Below are 21,433 nucleotides of genomic sequence, written 5' to 3'. Positions count from 1 at the left end.
TCACCTCCAATCCGTGTGGGACCCACGACATCTTCTTCCCCTTGCCAAAGATAAGAAGAACCGCCCCTCTCTTATCATCTTCTTCATCAAGCCAAGAAGACAACTTGCACTTGTCTTGCATGAAAATATCAAGCCATCATCCAAGATAACACTCCATGACATTAATGCATTTTGGCTCATCTTCATGAAGAATGCATGGAGGAGATTCATCCTCATCTCCATTGAAGAAATTCGGATCCCCCTAATCAAGAGCCCTAATTGCACTTTTCTTCTCTTAATTACACTTAATCTTTGCCTTTATATATATCCTTTAAGTCATTAACTAAATCACAAGTCATCACACACCTTCTCTTACATCAACACTTGCTATTTTCATCAAGCAAAAGCTCCCAAAGAGCTCAGCAAAATCGCAGCCCCCTTTGGCTCAGCAAACACCAAGCAAGAACATCAAAGACTTAAGTCGGAATCATCCTGGCTTAAATCCAAACTTCACCAAACTTCATATCCCACATGTTTTCGACTCCCTATATCCATTTCCGGGCTTAGATTTTAAGTTTGAAGCCTCCAACCCATCGGAACAGCCACCACAGAACCGAACCCAGAAAACGGTCTTCTCGGGTAAAAAATGGCAACCCGAGTTTCAAGGCCTTCCGGGTCGGTTTGAGTCGCCAAAACCCATCAAACACCTCCCCACACAACCCTAGGGTGTCAAGGAGTCAAGAAATCCAAGAACAACCCGCGGTTTTAGCCCAGCACGAAGAAACAGCCCGACTGCCCAGTCGGGTCGAAATTTCTGACTGTCTGTGCGGTTTTCTTGCAGATTGGGTCGATACGAGACCCTTTTAGCCAAACGACCACCACCATCACCTCCGGAGGTGAGTTAGGAGTCGGGAGCCGCTGACCTTGCATCAAAATTCCATCGGGATCCACCGTGGAGAATTCCGACCAGAAAACTGCCCAATCGGGCCAGTTTCCAGGACGCACTCTGTTTTTCGTGATATTTGCAGGACTATACGGGTCGACTTGATAACTCTGGGTACAAACGACCACCACAGTCACCTAGAGGGGTCCCGTGGCTACCCTGGGCCGCTGACCTTGCCTCAAAATTCCATCGGGAGCCTCCGTGGCGACGTTCGACCCGACTTGTGCCAATCGGGTCTGTTCTGGCCCAGTTGAGTCTGTTTTCTGCTTACTGACCTGACTTTGCTTTTGATTTTCGGAAAATCCACGGGTGCTCTCTTCCTGAAACCACGGCAGGGACGTTAAGCATCCTCTTAGATTTCCCGAACAGTTGAGAACTCTCCGAAAAGCCACCCGAGCCGCCCGAACCGGTCTGTTTTCTCCCGGGTGCCCAGTCGGGTCAGATTACTCCAGACAGGCCTATTGTTGCCAACCGGGTCTGTTCAACGAAAAACAGCCCAAACCCGACCCACCAACGGTCCAACCCGACTTCTAACAGTCCCATCCCGCATCCCGGGACTAGGTATGACCATTCCCGACTTACAGGAGCTAGGACTTTTACGTTTTTGTTGTGTTTATGGAGTTATAAGAGGTTTCAAGCATGATTTTACTTCTGAACTTTAATTTTATGCAATTTCCTTATTACACCATGCATGTTTATCATTGTATCATGTGCTAGTGTCACGGGCCAGCTTCCTAGTCCCTCCCCAAGTGCGATAATGGAGTTCCTATGACTGTATACTGATTGCGTTCATTGTACGTGGACTAATATGAGCTGCTCTATCACAGGTACGTACTTTGGGTGTTGTACTTCTTATCGGTCGGTTATCGGTGTTAGCCAGTTAATCCTGGGGAGGGCTGGTCCAGCGAGCCTCGGTGCTCGTATCTCTGGACACCCGCACGGGCATCAAACAGTGAGCCCGTGACAAGTGGTATCAGAGCTAGTCCCGGTGGGAGCAAGCCATGATGACTAAGGTCGACAAGGATCAAGTGACAAGCGTCGTGACGCTTCGGCTCAGGCAGGGGAGTGCTTTCCTACGAGAGGAAAGCGTGGAGACTCCAAGCTTGGGTGTCGAGAGTCGCCGGTCCTCGTTCAGCAAGTAAGCTGGTCATGGTGTCTCACTGGGACGATCCAATGGTTAACTGGCTAGGAAAGACACATAATACAACAACCAACGAAGGCGTAAATAGTCATGGAGCCTGATGAGTCCTTATGTCCTTGTCCGTGGGGGAGTTTGTGTAGTGGGAGCCGAACTGCTCAGGAATTGACACCATTATGACGTGGTGTGGGATGAAGGCAGTGTTGTTGCTGAGGTACTGACACCACGAGGGTTGTGGTGTGGGGTGAAGGCGACGTAAGGCGTTGGGACTGCTACACGGACAAGCCCGCAACGAGGACGTTTGCGGTTTGGGTAGGGGAGAATGTCACGGGCCAGCTTCCTAGTCCCTCCCCAAGTGCGATAATGGAGTTCCTATGACTGTATACTGATTGCCTTCATTGTACGTGGACTAATATGAGCTGCTCTATCACAGGTACGTACTTTGGGTGTTGTACTTCTTATCGGTCGGTTATCGGTGTTAGCCAATTAATCCTGGGGAGGGCTGGTCCAGCGAGCCTCGGTGCTCGTATCTCTGGACGCCCGCATGGGCATCAAACAGTGAGCCCGTGACACTAGCATGTCGGGAAATGTTTAAATCAAAGTCGAGGAACCCATTCCAACCAGGAAAAGCCGAGATACCTCTCGGGTTAACCTCTTGATGAGGTAACCGAGAGCATTCTTGACCTTTTCGGGTCAAGATCGAATTCATTTGCCCCGATTTAAATTGTTTCCCAAGTTTTATGCTTTTACCGCATCCATGGAGCCGGTATTGTTCTATCGATTCCATAAATAACTTGTTTGTGCTTGCTTGTATACTTGAATGTGTTTTCCAACTCATTGCGATACCGGCCTTTGTTAAATACGTGTCATTTACCATGTTTAATGTTTGAGCATGCAAGAAATAGTCGAAATTGGGTTAAAGAGAATGCTTGAAACCCAAAATGGGTCAAGGAAACCCACGGCTATTCCCGAGAGGAAAGAGCCAAGAGTTCTTTGACCTCATTTGGGTTAAGAACGGTCTCTTTACCTCGATGAAATTCATTTCTCGGATTTTATGCAAATTGTAAATTTCAATATCGTCGCAAACCCCACATGCTATTGTCAGTAACTCGCATATTTGCTGCATTCGGCAATAATTCACAAGCATTAAATCCACCAATGGGTTAATCGGGACGCTCACATGATTAAACTCACTTGACACTGATAAAGTTTGCACAAATTGGCCATTAACTGATAACTCGCGTCGATGAGTTGTCAAATGACGTTGGTGCCCTTTTCAAACTTATCAATTTCAAAAACCCAAAACACGCGGTCCGATATAGCATGGACGTCTGGAAAGGGCTTATGTGTCTCAACTTGAGTTTTTACCTGATTTTAGGTAATTCAGGTCAGGATATAGAAGATCTTTTTAGATCACTTCCGGGCAGACCGACTGGTTCTTTGGCTTTTTCGGGGTTCTCACACAACCCTGGACAATCCAGGGAACTGGTCGACACCGGTTACAGGCCGAGGTAGCCTGCACTGCGATGTTTCCCTTTTCTGAAAACAATTTTCAAATAAATGGCAAAATCATCTTTTCACAATTCAGCGACACCCCTAGGATTAGCTTGACGGAAACACTACAGTATCATGATAAGAACGGGCTACCTGTTCAGGAGCAGGTTCATCTGCTAAGCCTTTTCTTATCCACTGATGAGTTTCTGTCATCCTATTATAGACTCGGTTAACTAGAACAGTCATCTCTGTCACAAAACATGCAAAACGTTGATTAATTTTTCACTCGACCTAACCAAACACTAGATAATGGTTAGGGGAACTCTAGGTTCCAAATCTAGAGTCAAAACACGAGTTTGGTTAATTCAATGATAATTCAGTGTCACAATACAGAATAACTGTAAAAGCAATCCACACACACGAGATTTGACTCTCTTTGTCAAGTTCTCAAAACAAAGCCGAACGAAAAATGTTTTGCATGATTGTTTGCTTAGCATATGGCATTTGCTTGCAAAAACACCCATGGGTTAATAAACTTGCTAATCCACGTACATTCGGTGAATACAAACACATTGTCTGTTATTTACCTGCTGCTTGTTATCTTTCCGCACATGTTTGCCATACGGGTCGAGCATGATCCCTAGGCCGAATAATATTAGGGTTCAACTCCTTAATTATCGATCACAGGGTCCAACGCCCTAATCAACACCATAAGGTCCAACACCCTATTCAGCAAGAGCGCTTGAATTTCAATTTTTCGGTGTTTTCCCTAAACTCACAGTGAGTTAGAGCGGAATAATAATCGAACGCGAGTCAACTGGAATTCGGCCATTTGTAATTTGTATTTATTGTTTTCGAGAGCATTGTAAGGACTTTTATTTTGTACATTCATTATGTAAGAATTCCAGTTGGTAAGCGAACGGTCCAAGAGTCGAATTAATCAAATCGGTTTAATGCTTGCCCAAAGAAAAGTAAATCCAAGAACTCGTGGTTCTGGTTCACGCAGGGATTCAACCTCCATGGTTCGATGAATTGTAACGCAAGATTTTGAACCAACTCCCCGACGCACGGGTTTACTTCTCTCTCGGCTTCTCCACCAACATCGTTTAATTCACCGAATTTTCGGTGTCAAAACGTGCGGTAAATAATAAAACATGCAAGCCTAGCAAACCAGAGTACCGAAAGAGCGTGCGGGATATAGGCCCGCACGTAATGTGAACCATCGAATTCGGACTTTCAGGTTCCGAATAGACCAATGCCTTAGCGAACTAGGTGTATCATTATCCCTAGACCCGGGTAACTTATCCGCCCTCGACTTTCGGGTCGTAAAATGATAAGTGGCGACTCCTTCTCACGCGTGTCCGTCACGCGTCCCACGGAAGGTGGACGATCTCAAGCCGCGCGATCCAAAAGCGCGCATGCGGGCCTCGACGAGAGTTTACATTCGGTTCCGTACAGTAATAAGTAAAGTTAAAGTTAAAATTTTAAAAATCGACCTAAAATCAAATGGGCTGTAATATTCCATGCATTTACTATATCCTAATTAGTTGGTTGGTGCATGTCAAGGACCAAGATACGGATGTGAAATTAAAATGACCACAATACCCTTTAAACAAATATTTTTATAATTTTCTAAAATAAAAATACACAAAAAATTGAAGTGGAATCAAAGAGGAAAGAGAGGGGCGGTGGAGGTCCACTAGTGACATCACCTGGGCAATAGTGGATGGCATTGGGCCTAACTACTCCACAATTATCACTCTTTCTCGTCACTCGAAGAAAGTGATAGGTGATTGAGATTGGGCCTAACATGGTCGGTGTTGAGCCATCACAACTCTAATCTCCTCTCTCTTCAAGTCCTTTGTTGGGTTCCAACAATTAAAGGAAAAGAAGAAAACCTTTGATGGCACTTTTCATAAATTCAAAACAAGAGTAAGGGCAATTCTGTTTGTAAAAAATATTATTCCAATCCACTTTTTATCCATTCTTGACCGGCATTCTTGGCGAATGCCGGACTCAATCTCTATCATGTTGTCATCAAACATGGGTTTAGAATTTTCTATCTTCTCTCCCTTGAACTACGAGAGAAGGAGTTAGATCTAAGCGGGGGTGGCTCCGACGACGATCACCATTGTCCAAACAAGGTTGCTGGCGATCGAGTCTAAGAGGGTGGTGGCCGCCGTCGAAGGCAGCCACCACTGCCCCCTTCTTCCTCTCTTCTTCTTCTTTTTATGTTTTCGCCTGCTTTTTTATTTTATTTTTGTTTTTTTAAACTATAAAAAATTTAATTTTATAAATTGCGTTAATAAACCGAGTAACTTGGTCTGGCTAATAAACCGGTATATTAGGTTGGTTTAGTAGTGGTTGACGTGGTAGGACGTGATTGGTACACGTGTCAGGATGAATCAGGACATGGTGGTGGTGGTGGGTGACTTGGCAAAATGTGATTAGTACCTAAGTCAGGAAGAATTGGAAATAGTATTGTGGGTTGAAACCACAGAAGCAAAATGTGAATGATCACAAATGCTAGGGGCAAATATGTAAATTGCCGACGGAGATGATTAAAAATTGAAAAAAAATTCGTGGTTCAGATTAACGTATAATCATGGAACACAAGATAGCTAGCGTGATAGAATCACCCTTTGAATTATACAATAAATTTGGAGGAAGGGTGGCCTGATTGCCCCCTCACATTTTCAATTTTCAGTTTTTAACATACATTAATTATCGAGTATTATAGTTTAACCCTGAAAAACGTAAATGCCCCCGAGATATTTTACTATTTCACTTTCTCCGGTAGCAATTTCTTAGAAGTCCTACCAAAATTTAATAGAGAATGAAAAACTTTCTTTTAAAAATCTCATCCGAAAACTTACTAACAATTTAAAAATTAAATTTAGTATAACAGAAAATATGTTGATTTATAAATAGTCTTATTATTCGTATATTATCCCGAGCATTCCCTGCAATAAATACAGTGTTAATAACATAGTTATATTGATGGATCCTTTGAATGTGGCATAACAATGCATATCAATTCCTTTTTTATTATTTATCTTGTTATTTGATTACATATTCCTCTTTTACAATAATTAGATAGATTATATGGATAACTAGGAGGTAAAGAACAAAGAAGAGTGAGGAACTTGAAAAATTTAACCAGATATTTAGTTGGTTCAGATAAGATTATAGGCAAGATTTCAAACATTTAGTAAAAGATGTACTTATACACCAGCAATTTTGAGTTGGAAAAGTTCAATATCCGCACAACATATGCAACATGTTGTATGCTTGTCATTTTTAATAATTATGTTTATGATGTCATAACCCAATGACTTGAAATGACTGATTTGCAATTTTGAATTTAGAAGAATGTCATGCAGATGCGCAAGCTCTTCTCTGAATAAATAGGAGGTAAAGGACTGAGAAAGAGTAAGAGGAACATCACCTCTTTTTTGAATGCCCTATCACCCAAGGGATTTGGAGAAGTTTATTAGACCGTGTTGGAATGAACAAACACAATGTCGACTGGAATACGGAACTTTGCTGGGTCTCCTCTCTCCGTGGAAAGAAGCTGGATATTATTTGTCTTAAACTTCTCTGGACTCACTACATTTACTGCATCTGGAGGGAGAGGAACGCCAGGCTCTACCGGAATCAAGTCTCGCCTCCAACAATTATAATACGAAGGATCTTCTCGGATGTGAAAGCAAAGTTGTCTGTTCTCCCTCGATTCTCATGCAAAATTGCACACTCTATCATTGCGAGGCATATGTTTCACCATTTTGATACTGCAACTAGTTGACTTGGGAGTAGCTTTTGGGTATTTTTTATTTTACTCCGTATAGAGGAAAATGGTATTGGTTTCTGATGTAAATTCATCTGTTATCAATGAAGTTTCATCATTTATCCAAAAAAAAGAGTAAGAGGAACTTGAGAAATTTAACCAGATATTTCGTTGGTTCACATAAGATTATAGGCATGATTTCAAACATTTAGTAAAAGATGTCCTTATACACCAACAATTTTGAGTTGAAAAAGCTCAATATCCATACAACATATACGGCATGTTATATGCATGTCATTTTTAATAATTATGTTTATGATGTCATAACCCAAGAATTGAGTTCCACTCCGTTTGGTTTCGCAATTAAAATCACAAAAATTTTAACTTTAACTTTAACTCAACACACTACACAATCATTTGTCCTTTTTCCACAATCAAAATCAAAGTTACTTTAACACTGAAATCAAACGCATTAATTAATCTTGAAGTGGGTCCAAATCTTCAAGTGTAAATTAGCAAATTGTTTTTTTGACATAGTGTTGACACTCGATTTTTAGCAAATTTTCATAAAGTGAATCGGCCGGTTTCTGCATGTTTTCTCGATGATATAAAAAAATTCACATCAACCACATATCATGAATGTACTTAGGAATGGCGGTTTTTGATCAAAGATTCTCACCTTACGAACAGGTCGGCCCAAGCTATTATATGAAGGTATAACAAGCCCCAATCTATAGGCCCGTTCACCAAAAAAGAAAAATCTATAGGCCCAATCTGATTTAGTTATGGCCCCAAGCATAACATTATATCATATATATATATATATATATAAACTTGACTGTTTTCGGAGTACGTTGTGGAGAGTAGGATTCGAATTTCATATTCCCGCGACTATGATACGGTTCTGTTTATTTTTTATTATATTTTTAATAAATTCATTTTACTTATAATATATTATATTCGACTTTCGATGAATAAATGAACGAAAACAATAAGTGCGTTTACATTGCTATTTCGTTATATTAGGCAAATAAATTATTAACGATAAAGTAAATAATAAAATTATAAAGTAATATAATAATATATATATATATACATTTACTTAAAAATGTAGTAAATAATATTAATATGCATGTTTATTTTTCTATAAGCTTTACAACAAATTAACTATCATGAATTTCGTTGTAAAATTGATTGGTAACATATTCGATCAAGTGGGTGATTTTCTTGCGTGCTACGTACCCCATTCTACCCTTCCGAGGCAAATGTTTTGATCTATTATGACATAGTTAGGATTTAGGGTAGTATGGGTACATACGAATTCTAAATTACCCATACTTACATTTTTTTCTATATATTTTACCAGAAAAAATAATAAACATTAATTGATTTTGTCGCATTTAATTAGTCGAAAGTTAAGTAATGTATAAATTTCAAATTATTTTTCATAAATTACAAAATTTGATGATTTTTTATGCTTACCAAACACATGTTAACTTTGACATTATTTAAGGAGAATGATTACTAACTTCATTAATTGCTTCAATTTAATTTTCACCTACTACATAACATTAATTATCTTATTACTAAAATGATTAATCTCGCATAATTTTTCACCATTAACTATCTTATATTAGCTTAAATGCCATAATAATTTTTTTATAATAACATCATTAATAACCGTGTGTAGCACGAGCTATCACCCCAGTTAATTAATATAATAGGACCCCCAGTATTTATAAAAGAGTGATATAACGTGATATAATTAAGTATAAAATTATCTTAAATATCAAATTATATTAAATGAAGTTTTTTTTTTATGTCTGGGTACGTTCAATATTAATGATTAATAATCGTATCTAATTAATTAAATACACAAGGAACTCCCATTTCGCCGGACAGGTATACATGGCGGAGTTTGGTGATTGACTCCATAATTACATTTTATATAGATATAGATGTATCGTCCGTTCTTGTGTTTTCGTGTTCTTTAAATATGTGATTCTCACTCGATACGGTTGAATGTTTGATTTTGGCTTAGTAAATACACTTTTCCAAAATAATAGCAATTATAATGATTCATAAGAGGGTACATTATGTATGTATTTGTCCCCATGACAAATTTTATGTATTTTTTTTCTTTTGGCGAAGACATTGTGTGTAGACTGTAGACTCATCTATATATATATATATATATATATATATTGAGGAAAGAAAGAAGGAAGACTCATATTGTATTGACAAATCACGAGACAAGAAAATTTAAAATATAAATAAACTAATTAATTAAAAATAAACGGAGGAAACATGCCTAATTTTCTACAAGCCCTTGTTTAAATGGATTGGGCCTGGGTTTAATTTAAATGATCGTTATGAAAACATCCTGTTAGAGCAGTTGGTCTATTTTTTCTCCAACACCCCGGGATCCACACATTATACATTATTATCGATTATTAAGGACCTCTTCGTTTCTAAATTGCATGTGCAATCGAATGATCCCCTTTCTCTACATTATTATCTTACGCTATCGATGTCGAAGGTTGTGGTCATGCATAAATTATCTCGATCTAATGATGCTCCTTTATTGACCTAAATAGCGGCAATAACTGGGGAGTTTGCCCAACATGATGAACAATCATACTACTATAGTAGTGGTAGTATTAAGCTCAGGCATGCTCGTCAAAGGTCGGTTGAATCCCATAATTTGATAATTTATATATATATATATATATATATATATAATAGCAAAACGAAAGATCAACTTCAACAAGACTGTGTCGCGTATCATCCAATGATGAATAAGACGGTGCCATATGTCAAACCTTTAACTTTCTATTGCGTGACTTTGCCCACAAGGGAATTTCTAAAATTTAACAAAGACACTTAAATGTAAATATAATCCTTGATTACCGAAAATTTTAAAAAATGAATAAATAATTCTTGATTATTGAAAAGATAATCCTCCACTTAATGTTTCGTCCGTTTCACCAACCATGCATTATTTTTCTTTTATTTTTTAACTATGCATGATTTTTTATTCTCATTACATTAATATTACTTTTGTGTATCAGAGATGGGAGAATATACCAGTTTATATCTATGATTGTATGTGTATTGATAACTTCACGTAGTTTATGAATTGAATGAAAATGTCGAGGTGTTTCATTCGATATGACTCTTGCTCTTAATAGATCTTTAATTGATACTAAATAGAATTTAAATAATTGTATATTTGAAACAATCTATATATCTGTGATATATAATTAAAATTGACTCTTAAGATGAGAATATTTCTTTCTTGTGGCGATGGTCTTTCACGTAATCATTTTCGAGAAACTATCAATTCATGGGCAACCAATCTCTTGGAGTCCATGACATATTAGTATACTAGTTGTGGAGCCCGTACGTTGCTTAAAATAGTTTCATCAATCTGAAAAGAAATTATAATTAAAAATTAAAAGAATTTTTTTTTGGAGAATCAAAAGTGAAACAACATAATAAAATAAATCAATAACTTTAAAGTTTAGCGGTAGATGATCTTACTTTTTGAAAGCTTGTATATAGGGGTAGTAATACCTTTCAAGAGACGAAACATACATCACCAATATCAAAAAAATGAGAAAAGAAAGCAAAAGAAATCCCTTGGAGAATAAAAAATGAAACAAAATAAATAAAATAAATAAATAATTTCAAGTTTAGTAGTAGACGATCTTACTTTCTAGGAGCTTTGGTATAGGGTAGCGGTAGCTTTCGAGAGACAAAACTCACATCACCAATCTTGAAAAATAATATAAGGAAAAAAAAAGCAAAAAGATAGAGAAAAATAAAATAAAACAAGATAAATATTCTAATAAACTCACTTACATCTAAAAAAAGACATACGTTTCGAGAGCTCGCTCTAGTTGTAAACGTATTCTTTGAGAGTTGAATTGACTTTATTTATGTGTATGATAATTCATATTTATAAGTATCATACAGAATTTAGATAAAATATAATCTGATTGTCTTCTTTTTTCTGTGAACAAATCTGATTTGTTTTATGAAATAAATATATAATTTATATATATATATATATATATATATAATATTATCTAATCTATTATTTTAAAAATAGATTTCTATAATAACATATAATTCATACATACCTTTTTTACTATATATATACCAAAAGTTGTCCACATAACCATATATTAATATGTTTTTTATTATGTATGAATATATACTAATATATGATTGTTTAGATGTTATCATTTATGAATGAAATATTAATTTTTATTTTAGAAATTCAAGATTATTAAATATTCTCATTCATATCCAATACATTCTATTGTGCAGATTCTAAAAATTAAAGAAACCAAGAAATTGAATTTTATGATGAGATTTCTTTAAAAAAAATATCTTCTGTTAGAAACAATTATGAAATTAAAAATAAAAAACCTAGAAAATTTCATTTAGAAAATTCATATTGCCATCAATTGGAGATTATTGTAGTATCAAATATATTTATGGTACTTTCGATTTCTAAATGGAATATTATAACAAAAAATAATGTTGAAAGATTTTATAGCTAATTTTATAATAAAAATAATTTAAAATTTAAAATTTAAAAACACAAAAAATAGAGAAATTATTTTTTATTAAAAATAATACCGAAAATAAAAAATCGTAAATAATTTCAAATTTTAAAAATAAAAAACCTATAATTTTTTTATTATAAATAATTTCGAAAAATAAAAATATAATAAAAATAAGAAAATTACTTTTAGAAAATTCATAGCGCCTTCAATTAAAGATTAATGTGATATCCATAAGATTTTATGGTATTTTTAATCTTTTTAAAATGGAATATTGTAATGGAAAAATAATTTCAAGTAATTTTGTTGCTAAATTTATAATAAAAAATTATTTTAAATTTAAAACTTAAAAAATCGAGAAATTTTTATTCGGAAACGGAACATTCTGAGACGATCTAACCAGACCAACCTTGTATATTGCTTATATATATACATGTATTGCAATGTTAGTTTTTCTCTCCACTCTCTTTCTTATCTAGACACGATAGCCAATAATGACCACTATTTAATATTTAACGTGGTTGCTCGAAAATCTGTCAAATTGACAAACTTGCAACTCATAGTTCAACAACTTCTTATTCACCCACAAAGATAGATTTGCCTGTGAGAAAAAAAGATCAATTTAAATTATTGCCGCAATATCAAATGATTATTTCGAAAAGGTGAGTGTATTCTAAAATTTCTTTAAAATGAAGAAAAAGGAAAGGAGAGAAGCACAAATATCATTAGAAATTTAAACAGAGGCGGAGACAATGAACTTGGAGAGTAAATGCAATTAAATAAGACTTTATTAATAATATTGAAAAATAAATTATATTATTTTTCTCACTAATAATAATTCCGAGCACAAAGCGTGGGCATGGCGGCTAGTTTTACATAATTAATTAAGACTCAAGCAGTATAATCCACATTGATTATCTTCAAAGAAAAGTTGTGGTTTCTTATGTTATACATATAAAACGATCCATTCACGACGTATTCTCTACTCAAAGGGGAATATATTTTGTTAAGTTTTCACTTTTCACATTCAACGATGGTCACGGATCTCTCCTTATACTATAATTACGATTAAGTCAAAGGAGATCCCCACTAATCATTACTCTTTAGACAAAATCATTTTACCACCATCACTTCAAGTTCAAGCCCAAAGAATTGTTGTTTTTTTTTCCTTCCGTTCTGTCCCACTTAATATTCGGAAATGGAATGAGTTCGAACTTAATTCAGATTTGAGGCAGATCATCTTATTAAGAGATAAATTCTCCTAATCGTAAATTTCTTCATTCATAATATTTGTGAATATGGAACTTTATTTAAGAGAAATAATGATGAACCGGTTAAATAAAATCATGTTGGTTGTCCAAATAATTCTTTTATAGACAATAATGTGCTCTACCCATGACTGCTGTCACAAAGTCTTTAATTTCTTGAACACATATAAGATACACGATAGGAAAAATGTACATGTTTTGGGAAGACGGGCGTTGTCCTTGCATCCACGGACAAAGGAAGTTGGATCATTTTTCTCCTCTGCAGGTGGAATACATGGACGAGAGAGACTCGAATTCTCAGGCAAACCGGGTCAAATCCTCATGGCAGTGGGGACGGGCTACGCGATTGGACGTTATAGCGGTCCAAGTCCTTCGATCCCATGACCTGTCTCTAACCTGATGTAATTAATTAGTTCTACCAGTAATGATTCCGCTGCCCTTTCTTTGGCATTTCTGATCATTCTATTCTCTGCTTTTGATGCTTCTTAGTGGATTATCACTTTTTGCCAGCATGAACTATTCCAAACATCCCTTTAGTCTTATCAATTTTTATCCAATTGGATATTAATGGAGTCGGCCCCTTGTTAATTGATCAATATCCCAATAACTACATTCCATCAAAATAACTAATTGATGATTCTAACCGCATGTTCAAGTTTGCGAAAAGACTTGTGAGGGACGAGTAACTTCGATAATCTAATACCAGGCAAGAGGTTTGTTTCCGCTGCCTAACCGAGCTGTATCCCGTTTCAAAATTTTCTCATATCTATAGTAACCGACTTTTGCATAAATCTTTTGATCTGCTTATTAGGAACTCATTTTATACCTTAATCCACCCGCCACTTTCAGAGCATTGTTGTTTCGCAATATCATTGAGGTCCATACACCATCTTTGTATTTCTTCATGTTTTAATTCTTTGTTCGGCTCGTTTTCCTACCAGAAAAATATATAAACGTAGATTACCGAAAAAAAAATATAAATAAATGTATATATAATCTATACACACACACGACAGATTGATTTGTGCATTCTATGCTTTATCAAAATAAGCCTGTGGATTGGTTTTGTAATCATAGCAAGCTCTCATTGGTTTTTTAAGGAATGGATCAATGCATGAGGCCCACTTATATGATGCAGGCATTAAAACAAAATTCCATTTCCCGTTCTGTTCTCTTCCATCTTCTTCCAAGGTCTCCATGAGCCCCTTGAAATTCTCCAAGGCGAGACTGATGTGAATGAAGATGCTCCTCCTTTAAGTTACTATCTCGGTGGTACTACGGTATACCGAGTTTTCGAACATGAAAACTTGTCTAGACTTCCTAGGCATGAGTCTGGGTTCTAGCAGCAGCACAATCATAGCCTTATCTGCATGGCTTCTCCTCTTTCTTCTTCTCTGCGGCGACGTTCTTCCAGTTGCCAATGGCGACTTGGGTCGGAAAAACCGAACTTTATGGGCAGAGCAAGAGGTCCAGAAGCTGAAGATCATCAGGGCTCATCTCAAGAGGATCACCAAGCCAGCAATCAGGACAATTCAAGTATTCACCAATGCTTATCAAATTCCTGACAAATATTTTAATTTTCATCGTTCATATTTTCTATTATTTTCTTTATATGGAGTTTATGAATGTTTAGTTTGGTTGATGTTTCAGAGTTCCCATGGTGAAATTATAGATTGCGTATTATTCCATCATCAGCCGGCCTTTGATCATCCTCTACTGAAGGGGAATGGACCGATGGTAACATTACAATACGTTGGAAAGTTCATATGAGATGTAGAAATCTTATGCGGTGATGAGAAATTAAAATGGCTTTTCACATATGCTGCAGGATCCACCTGAAAGGCCGAAGAGACATGACCAGCTGGGCGTGGTCCTAGAGAACTTCCAACCATGGAGAGGGTCGGGGAGATCATGCCCAGAAGGAACCGTCCCGATTCGAAGAACAATGGAACAAGATGTTTTGAGGGCCGGTTCATTCCGAAGGTTTGGAAAGAAGATGAAGAAGTACTTTCGAAGAGACACCTCCAACGATGGTCATGAGGCAAGTTAATTATTGGCTTGAAATTTGACCATCTTTGGAGAAAATAGCCTCGCTATTTTTCATTTTTCCTTTTTCAACCACTTTTATTAATTGAGTATCCCGGATTTTGTTTAATTAGCACGCAATTGGGTATGTGACTGGGGCGCAGTACTACGGAGCAAAAGCAAACATAAATGTGTGGGCGCCCCAGGTTGCAAATCCAGATGAGTTCAGCCTCTCCCAAATTTGGGTCATTTCCGGTTCGTTTGGTGATGATCTCAATACCATCGAGGCCGGTTGGCAGGCAAGCTGATTAAACTCTATATGTATTTCCATTTTACGACTTTATCGGAACCTTCTTCGTCAATTACTGATATATATACATGCAGGTGAGTCCAGAGTTGTACGGAGACAACTATCCCAGGTTCTTCACTTACTGGACTGTAAGTAACATCTATCAGCGGTGGTCCCTTTGTACATGAAAGCTGGTCCTCATTTTGACTTGTTAAAGTTGAGTCCAAATGAGTCGATATACAGTATGCTGAGTAATGTGAACATCTGCAAGCATGATAATCGTGCTCGCGTTGGTTTTTGAATACCGAGTTTCATAGTTTTAGTCCAGCCACTTAATTGGTCTGATTAAAAAAAAAAAGGAAGTGTACTTGCACATGCACCTTCTGTCTACCTTCTTTCGTTGCTTCACTGCTCTTACTTGAGATACAAGTTACAACAGCGTGACTCCGATAAATGCAGAACGATGCGTACCAAACAAGTGGCTGCTACAACTTGCTGTGTTCGGGCTTCGTTCAAACCGACAGCAGGATCGCATTGGGTGCTGCCATCTCTCCCACGTCTTCATACAACGGTGGACAATTCGACATCAGCTTATTGATTTGGAAGGTAATACACAAATCTGCACCTACAATTACTGATTTCGTTGCAGCGCTGATGTCGACTGTCAGTTGTCGAAGACAGTCGGTCGATTGCTGTCTACGACATCCCTCCTTTTGTTACAGAAAGCAACTGCACTCTTCACGAATCCCAGTTCCATAATTTCTGCAAACATAATGATCTCTTCTTAAGCTAATAGCTGGCAGTGACTTTGGCAGAATTGAGGACTAGACAAACTTAGCCACAAAGCATCATATATACTGTTCTGGACTAATGATGACTGTAATATTTTATCTTTTCTGCTTTCATCATGTCAAATTTGTTTCCCATAGATCGATACCGATACGGGAGGATACAGTACTTGAGATTTCACATTGCGCTCCTATGTTTTTCGTAACGTCAAAGGTGTGATTCACCCCAGGATCCGAAGCACGGCAACTGGTGGCTAGAGTTCGGCCCAGGAATCTTGGTTGGGTACTGGCCATCGGTTCTGTTCACTCACCTAAGGGATCAAGCAAGCATGGTGCAATTTGGAGGGGAGGTTGTGAACTCCAACCCGTCGGGCCAGCACACGATGACCCAGATGGGCAGCGGCCATTTCCCTGGAGAGGGCTTCGGGAAGGCCTCTTATTTTCGGAACTTGCAAGTCGTCGACTGGGACAACAACATGGTCCCAGTCTCCGATCTACGGGTTTTGGCCGATAAGCCGAATTGTTACAACATTCAAGGAGGAGCTAGCGATGTGTGGGGGAGTTACTTTTACTATGGAGGGCCCGGAAGAAATGAGTTGTGTCCTTGATTAATGACGAAAATTGGGGAACAAATTCTCCAATTCTTTTTTTTTGGGGGGTTATGATTGGACTTACTTTTTTTTTTTTTTGAATCTCACGCCTCATAGTTGGTCTGATTGTTTAGTAGTTGATGTATGAATCTAGAGGGAGATAGAGACTTATATCAGGGAAAATTCCTATTTTAGTCGAAATTTATTATGAGGATGTGCCATCGTATTATATTATGACAATGTACACCGACTGAATCAAGGTCGGGTTATGACTGTACACTGACTGAATCAAGGTTTGGTTGTATCGGAGCCGAATCATGAACAAATATACGATTATATGATATTAATCCAGTTTATCGATTTCGATATTGGTTTTTAATTTGTCTCCTTAAGTTAAATTATTTCACTAAAATCCCCCAATTTGCTCATATATATATATATATATATATATATATTGGTTTTGATAATTGAGACAAAAGAGAAATTAAATTTGAGGGAAGCTTCAATTTCAAGCAAACGGTCATGTTTATTCAGAGACATGTTCTTATGTACCCGAGTCCAACATTAAAACACATGGCTTAATTGGGATTAATCAACTAATTAGTTAATTAATTAAATGTGTTGTTAGAAGGATCCAGAATCTCTGCTAGCGTTACCAAAATTATGGTGGTCCACCACCTTCTGACTCCATTCTGTGGGAAACGTGTTCCTTCAGAAAAATGAAGATAATAAATAGAGAAAAATGCACCATTTTCCTTTTGTAAATTTTCCCGCAGACTTTTAAAAAAAAATCCATGAAATCCCTGCAAATTCGGTTATTAAATTAAATGCAACCCGCAACTCCATAAAAATCATTAAAATTCTTAAATAATACGTATATAGTGACTTATTTCTGAAGTCTGCCGTGGATCTTGCCCATGATGGGGCAGTCAACAAATCATGCAATTTTTTTACTTTTTTAAATAACAGTCGGATTTCTGATCTGAAACACATCCTTATCCCTTCTCGAAACAATTAGCAAATCATCTTTGTAGCCTTAAAACACTTTTTTTTTTTAATATGGATTGATTTATGAAAATATTTTGTCGTGTTTTAAACAATTGTTATTCCAAAACTCCTCTCTAGTTGAACGTCACTACGGATTGTGGATTTGTATTTATATTGTATAGCTGAAGGATACTAGTTGAAGAATACTATTATCCATTCATTAAAAAGAAATATGCACATATTCACTAGATAGATCTAAATCCGACTTATATAGGAATAAAACTCTAAAAAGGTAATGTCCAAGCTAGAAAATCCAATTAAAAATATAGAATAGAGAAAATACTTCTATATATGGGACTTATAACGTCAAAGAAGTTGACTGCAAACCCTTACGCCATCTATATGTAGGTGAGCTACATAATCAATTATGTACAAAACCAGTGCAAGATAATATCAAATCTCAACTTCAATATGTGTCATCACACGTAAACACTATCACATAATCAACATATAAATTACGTCCATTGTCGATCAGACATATTGAACTCATGTACAGTTTTATTACTATCTATCAACAATAATTGTCTATTAAAAAACTATTATGAACTAGGAGATATCATGATATATAATTAAAAAAAATACAATTGCACTAATTGCAGAGAATTTCAAGAGCAAAATAGATCTCGCAAAATGTCTGCCATGATCATTGATTACTGCACTGCCTTTGGTTGTAGTCAAATTTCTTGGGCCGGGGCGTTGACTCGCGAGCTTTACCTTTTCGGAAGAATGAAACGAAGACCGCCAACTTCCTTAGTTAGGTAAGCGACGCCGTAACATGATATATAAAGGGAGATGTGATTTACTTTTTAGGGAGTCTAATTTTATGGTCCGTTTAGATTTGGAGCGGGACCACTTTACTTTTTCTTTAATTTATTAACACAATTATTTTTATTTTTATTTTTATTTTTAGAAAAAATTGCATTGGTGATCCAAAATATTTTACAAATATTTTATGATGGTTCAAAAAGTTTTTTTCGCTACATGATGGTACAAAATGTTTCAAAGTTGTTTCATAATGGTACAAACCGTCAACTCAAGCTTGACGTCGTCAAGCCGATGCTGTCGTGGCTATTACGTATCACCTCCTTGCTGACGTGGCCGAAAAATTTTAAATAATTCTAAAAATTTTAAAACTTTTAAAACTTTTAAAAATAATTTTAAATTTTAAAAACTTTTAAAAATAATTTTAAACTTTTAATTAAAATTTTAATTTAAAATTTAAAATAATTTTAATATTAACTTTAAAATTTTTATAAAATTATTTAAAATTATTTAAAATTATTTTTAAAAATAAAAAAAATTCTTTAAAATTTTAAAAAAAATTAAATTTTTAAAAATAATTTTAAAATTTTCAAATTTTAAAATAATTTTTTTTTTTTTTTCTAAATTTTTACTCTTTTTTGTATTTTTATTTTTAAAAAAATAAAAAATATTTTAAAATATTTCAAAATATTTTAAAATTTTTCAAAATTTTTCAAAATAATTTTCAAATTTTCAAATTTTCAAAATTTAAAATTTTTTTTTATTTTTTTCAAAATTTTTACTCTTTTTTGTATTTTTTAATTTTTTTTTTGGACTTTTTAAAATTTTATTTTTTCTTAAATGACGTGGCGCACTATGATTGGTTCCACGTAACAAAAGTGACACATAGGACGCGCCACGTCAGCAAAATGTTAACGACGTTATGGCCAATTGACGGTTTGTACCATCATGAAACAACTTTGAAACATTTTGTACCATCATGTAGTGAAAAAAACTTTTTGGATCATCATGAAACATTTTTAAAATATTTTGGACTATCGGTGCAATTTACCCTTATTTTAACTACAATTCACTTTAATTTTTAATATTAAATTCCCTCAATTATTCATTATATTAGTTTTTTCACAATTTAACAATACAATTATTATTTTTTATATTAAATTCTAGTGTTCCAAATCCTAAGTCAAGGGTTCGAGATTTGGGAGCAAATTAGGGAGGGAATGTCCTGCTATTTGTTGTTGAACCTGCTTGCATTAGTATTACTCTGACTATAAATTTGCAAATGAATGATGTTCTTCTAATACCTCATTCGAGTCGCGATGACAAGCTCAGTCCTTCAGATCTTAGTGTAGCTCTGGCACAAATGGGACATTACGTGGTGAGGTTCGGGCCAATGTGATTATGATATGTAGAGGTTGTTGTAAAATTTTCACATGTGTCTACACGGATTTGAGTTCATCTGCAACCCAAAAACTTATGCTTATAGGTTACTGGACTTAAGCCTCATATAAGCTTGTGGTTTATTTCTCAATATTTCCGTGTATGACAACATATCTCAACACTGTCCCTTGAGTGGTAACGTGTGATCTAGCATGTGCCACGTGCTCTTAAATAAACACCTGCCCTCAACAACTGACCACGAGCTAGGCATCATCTTCCATGCTCGGGTGAAGGGGCAAACACCAAACTAGCCTCGAGCTCCACACTCGGTCCTATAACTAGAGGTGCACATTTAGCTACCTCGGAGCTGGACTAGGCCACTCTCGGTTTTGACTAACATGAGGTGCATTTTTTGCTGTCTTGAAACAGAATCTGGCGTGGTTTAAGCCCACGCGAGAGCGCGAGAGCTCGAAAGCATAACCCATTCTGATACCGTGTAATTTTCATTGGGCTCATACGGGCTCGAGCCCATATCCACTTAAAAGCTCAAGCTGATAAGTGTTGATACCTAAGTGTCATATAAACCAATGGATATTGATTAATCTTTTTCATGTAAAATTAATATCCTCAACAATAATTATTATGTCGGTCACCCCTGGCCTCATAAAAGAAGTTGTCTCTACGAAAATTCTTATATATGCATTATTGGGCCACCACCAATAACCATTAATTGTTGATAGCCAAAACCCAAAATTGCATCACGTGGGTCTGAATTTCATTCTTATCTGGGTAATATATTTCAAAATTTCCATTTAGGCCTACACGGACTTGAGCCCATATGCAACCCGAAAGCTTAAGCTAATAGATTGCTGGACCCAAGCCTCATATAAACCTGTAGTTTCTTTTTCAATTTTTTTTGTGTGGGACACATATCTCAACACTCACCCTCACGTGATAACGTGTGGTCAAGCACATACCAAGTGCCATGAAACACTCGCCTTCAACAACTTACCAAGAGTCGAGCATCCTTCTTCTATGCTTGGGTTAGGGGAGACAAATATCAAACTAGGGTCAAGCTCCACACTCGGGCCTTAACTAGAGGTGCACCTTTAGTTAACTTGGAACTAGATCGAGCCACTCTCGAGACTGACTAACATGAGTCGCACTCTTGGTTGCCTCGAAATCGAATATGGCGTGATGTAAGCCCATCAGTGAGTGCGAAAGCGTGACCCGCTCTGATACCATGTAAAATTCTCACTTGGCCTACACGGACTTAAGATAATGTGCAACCCAAAAATTTAAGTTAATAGGTTGTTGGACCTAAACCTCATAAAAGCTTGTGGTTTCTTTCTCAATAAGAGTGCGTTTC

General features: G+C 36.3%; 1 protein-coding gene and 1 long non-coding RNA gene across 2 annotated transcripts; both read left to right on the top strand.

The window, feature by feature from the left end:
* Positions 1–317: 317 nt before the first annotated feature.
* On the top strand, positions 318–2,905 carry LOC116198709. Its single transcript, XR_004155369.1, has 2 exons — positions 318–1,483; positions 1,750–2,905. It is a non-coding gene; the product is annotated as an uncharacterized LOC116198709 (long non-coding RNA).
* An 11,341-nt stretch (positions 2,906–14,246) lies between these two features.
* LOC116199006 lies at positions 14,247–17,185 on the top strand. Its single transcript, XM_031529286.1, has 7 exons — positions 14,247–14,719; positions 14,834–14,920; positions 15,012–15,224; positions 15,343–15,507; positions 15,593–15,646; positions 15,957–16,103; positions 16,516–17,185. The coding sequence occupies exons 1-7, from the start codon at positions 14,483–14,485 to the stop codon at positions 16,891–16,893; spliced, it is 1,281 nt and encodes a 426-aa protein (XP_031385146.1). The 5' UTR covers positions 14,247–14,482; the 3' UTR covers positions 16,894–17,185.
* The last annotated feature ends 4,248 nt before the right edge of the window (positions 17,186–21,433 follow it).

This window comes from Punica granatum, chromosome 3 (assembly GCF_007655135.1).
Source record: "Punica granatum isolate Tunisia-2019 chromosome 3, ASM765513v2, whole genome shotgun sequence".
Lineage (NCBI taxonomy): Eukaryota > Viridiplantae > Streptophyta > Magnoliopsida > Myrtales > Lythraceae > Punica > Punica granatum.
The sequence above is the reverse complement of the archived record's forward strand: the minus strand, read 5'-3'. Positions and strand labels throughout refer to the sequence as shown.

Bases quoted from the DNA above. Each gene is read 5' to 3' on its own strand.
- LOC116199006 (XM_031529286.1), top strand. From the start codon at position 14,483: ATGAAAACTTGTCTAGACTTCCTAGGCATGAGTCTGGGTTCTAGCAGC. The intron at 15,508-15,592 runs GCAAGCTGATTA...ATATACATGCAG, and splicing joins CCATCGAGGCCGGTTGGCAG to GTGAGTCCAGAGTTGTACGG. The intron at 15,647-15,956 runs GTAAGTAACATC...CGATAAATGCAG, and splicing joins GGTTCTTCACTTACTGGACT to AACGATGCGTACCAAACAAG.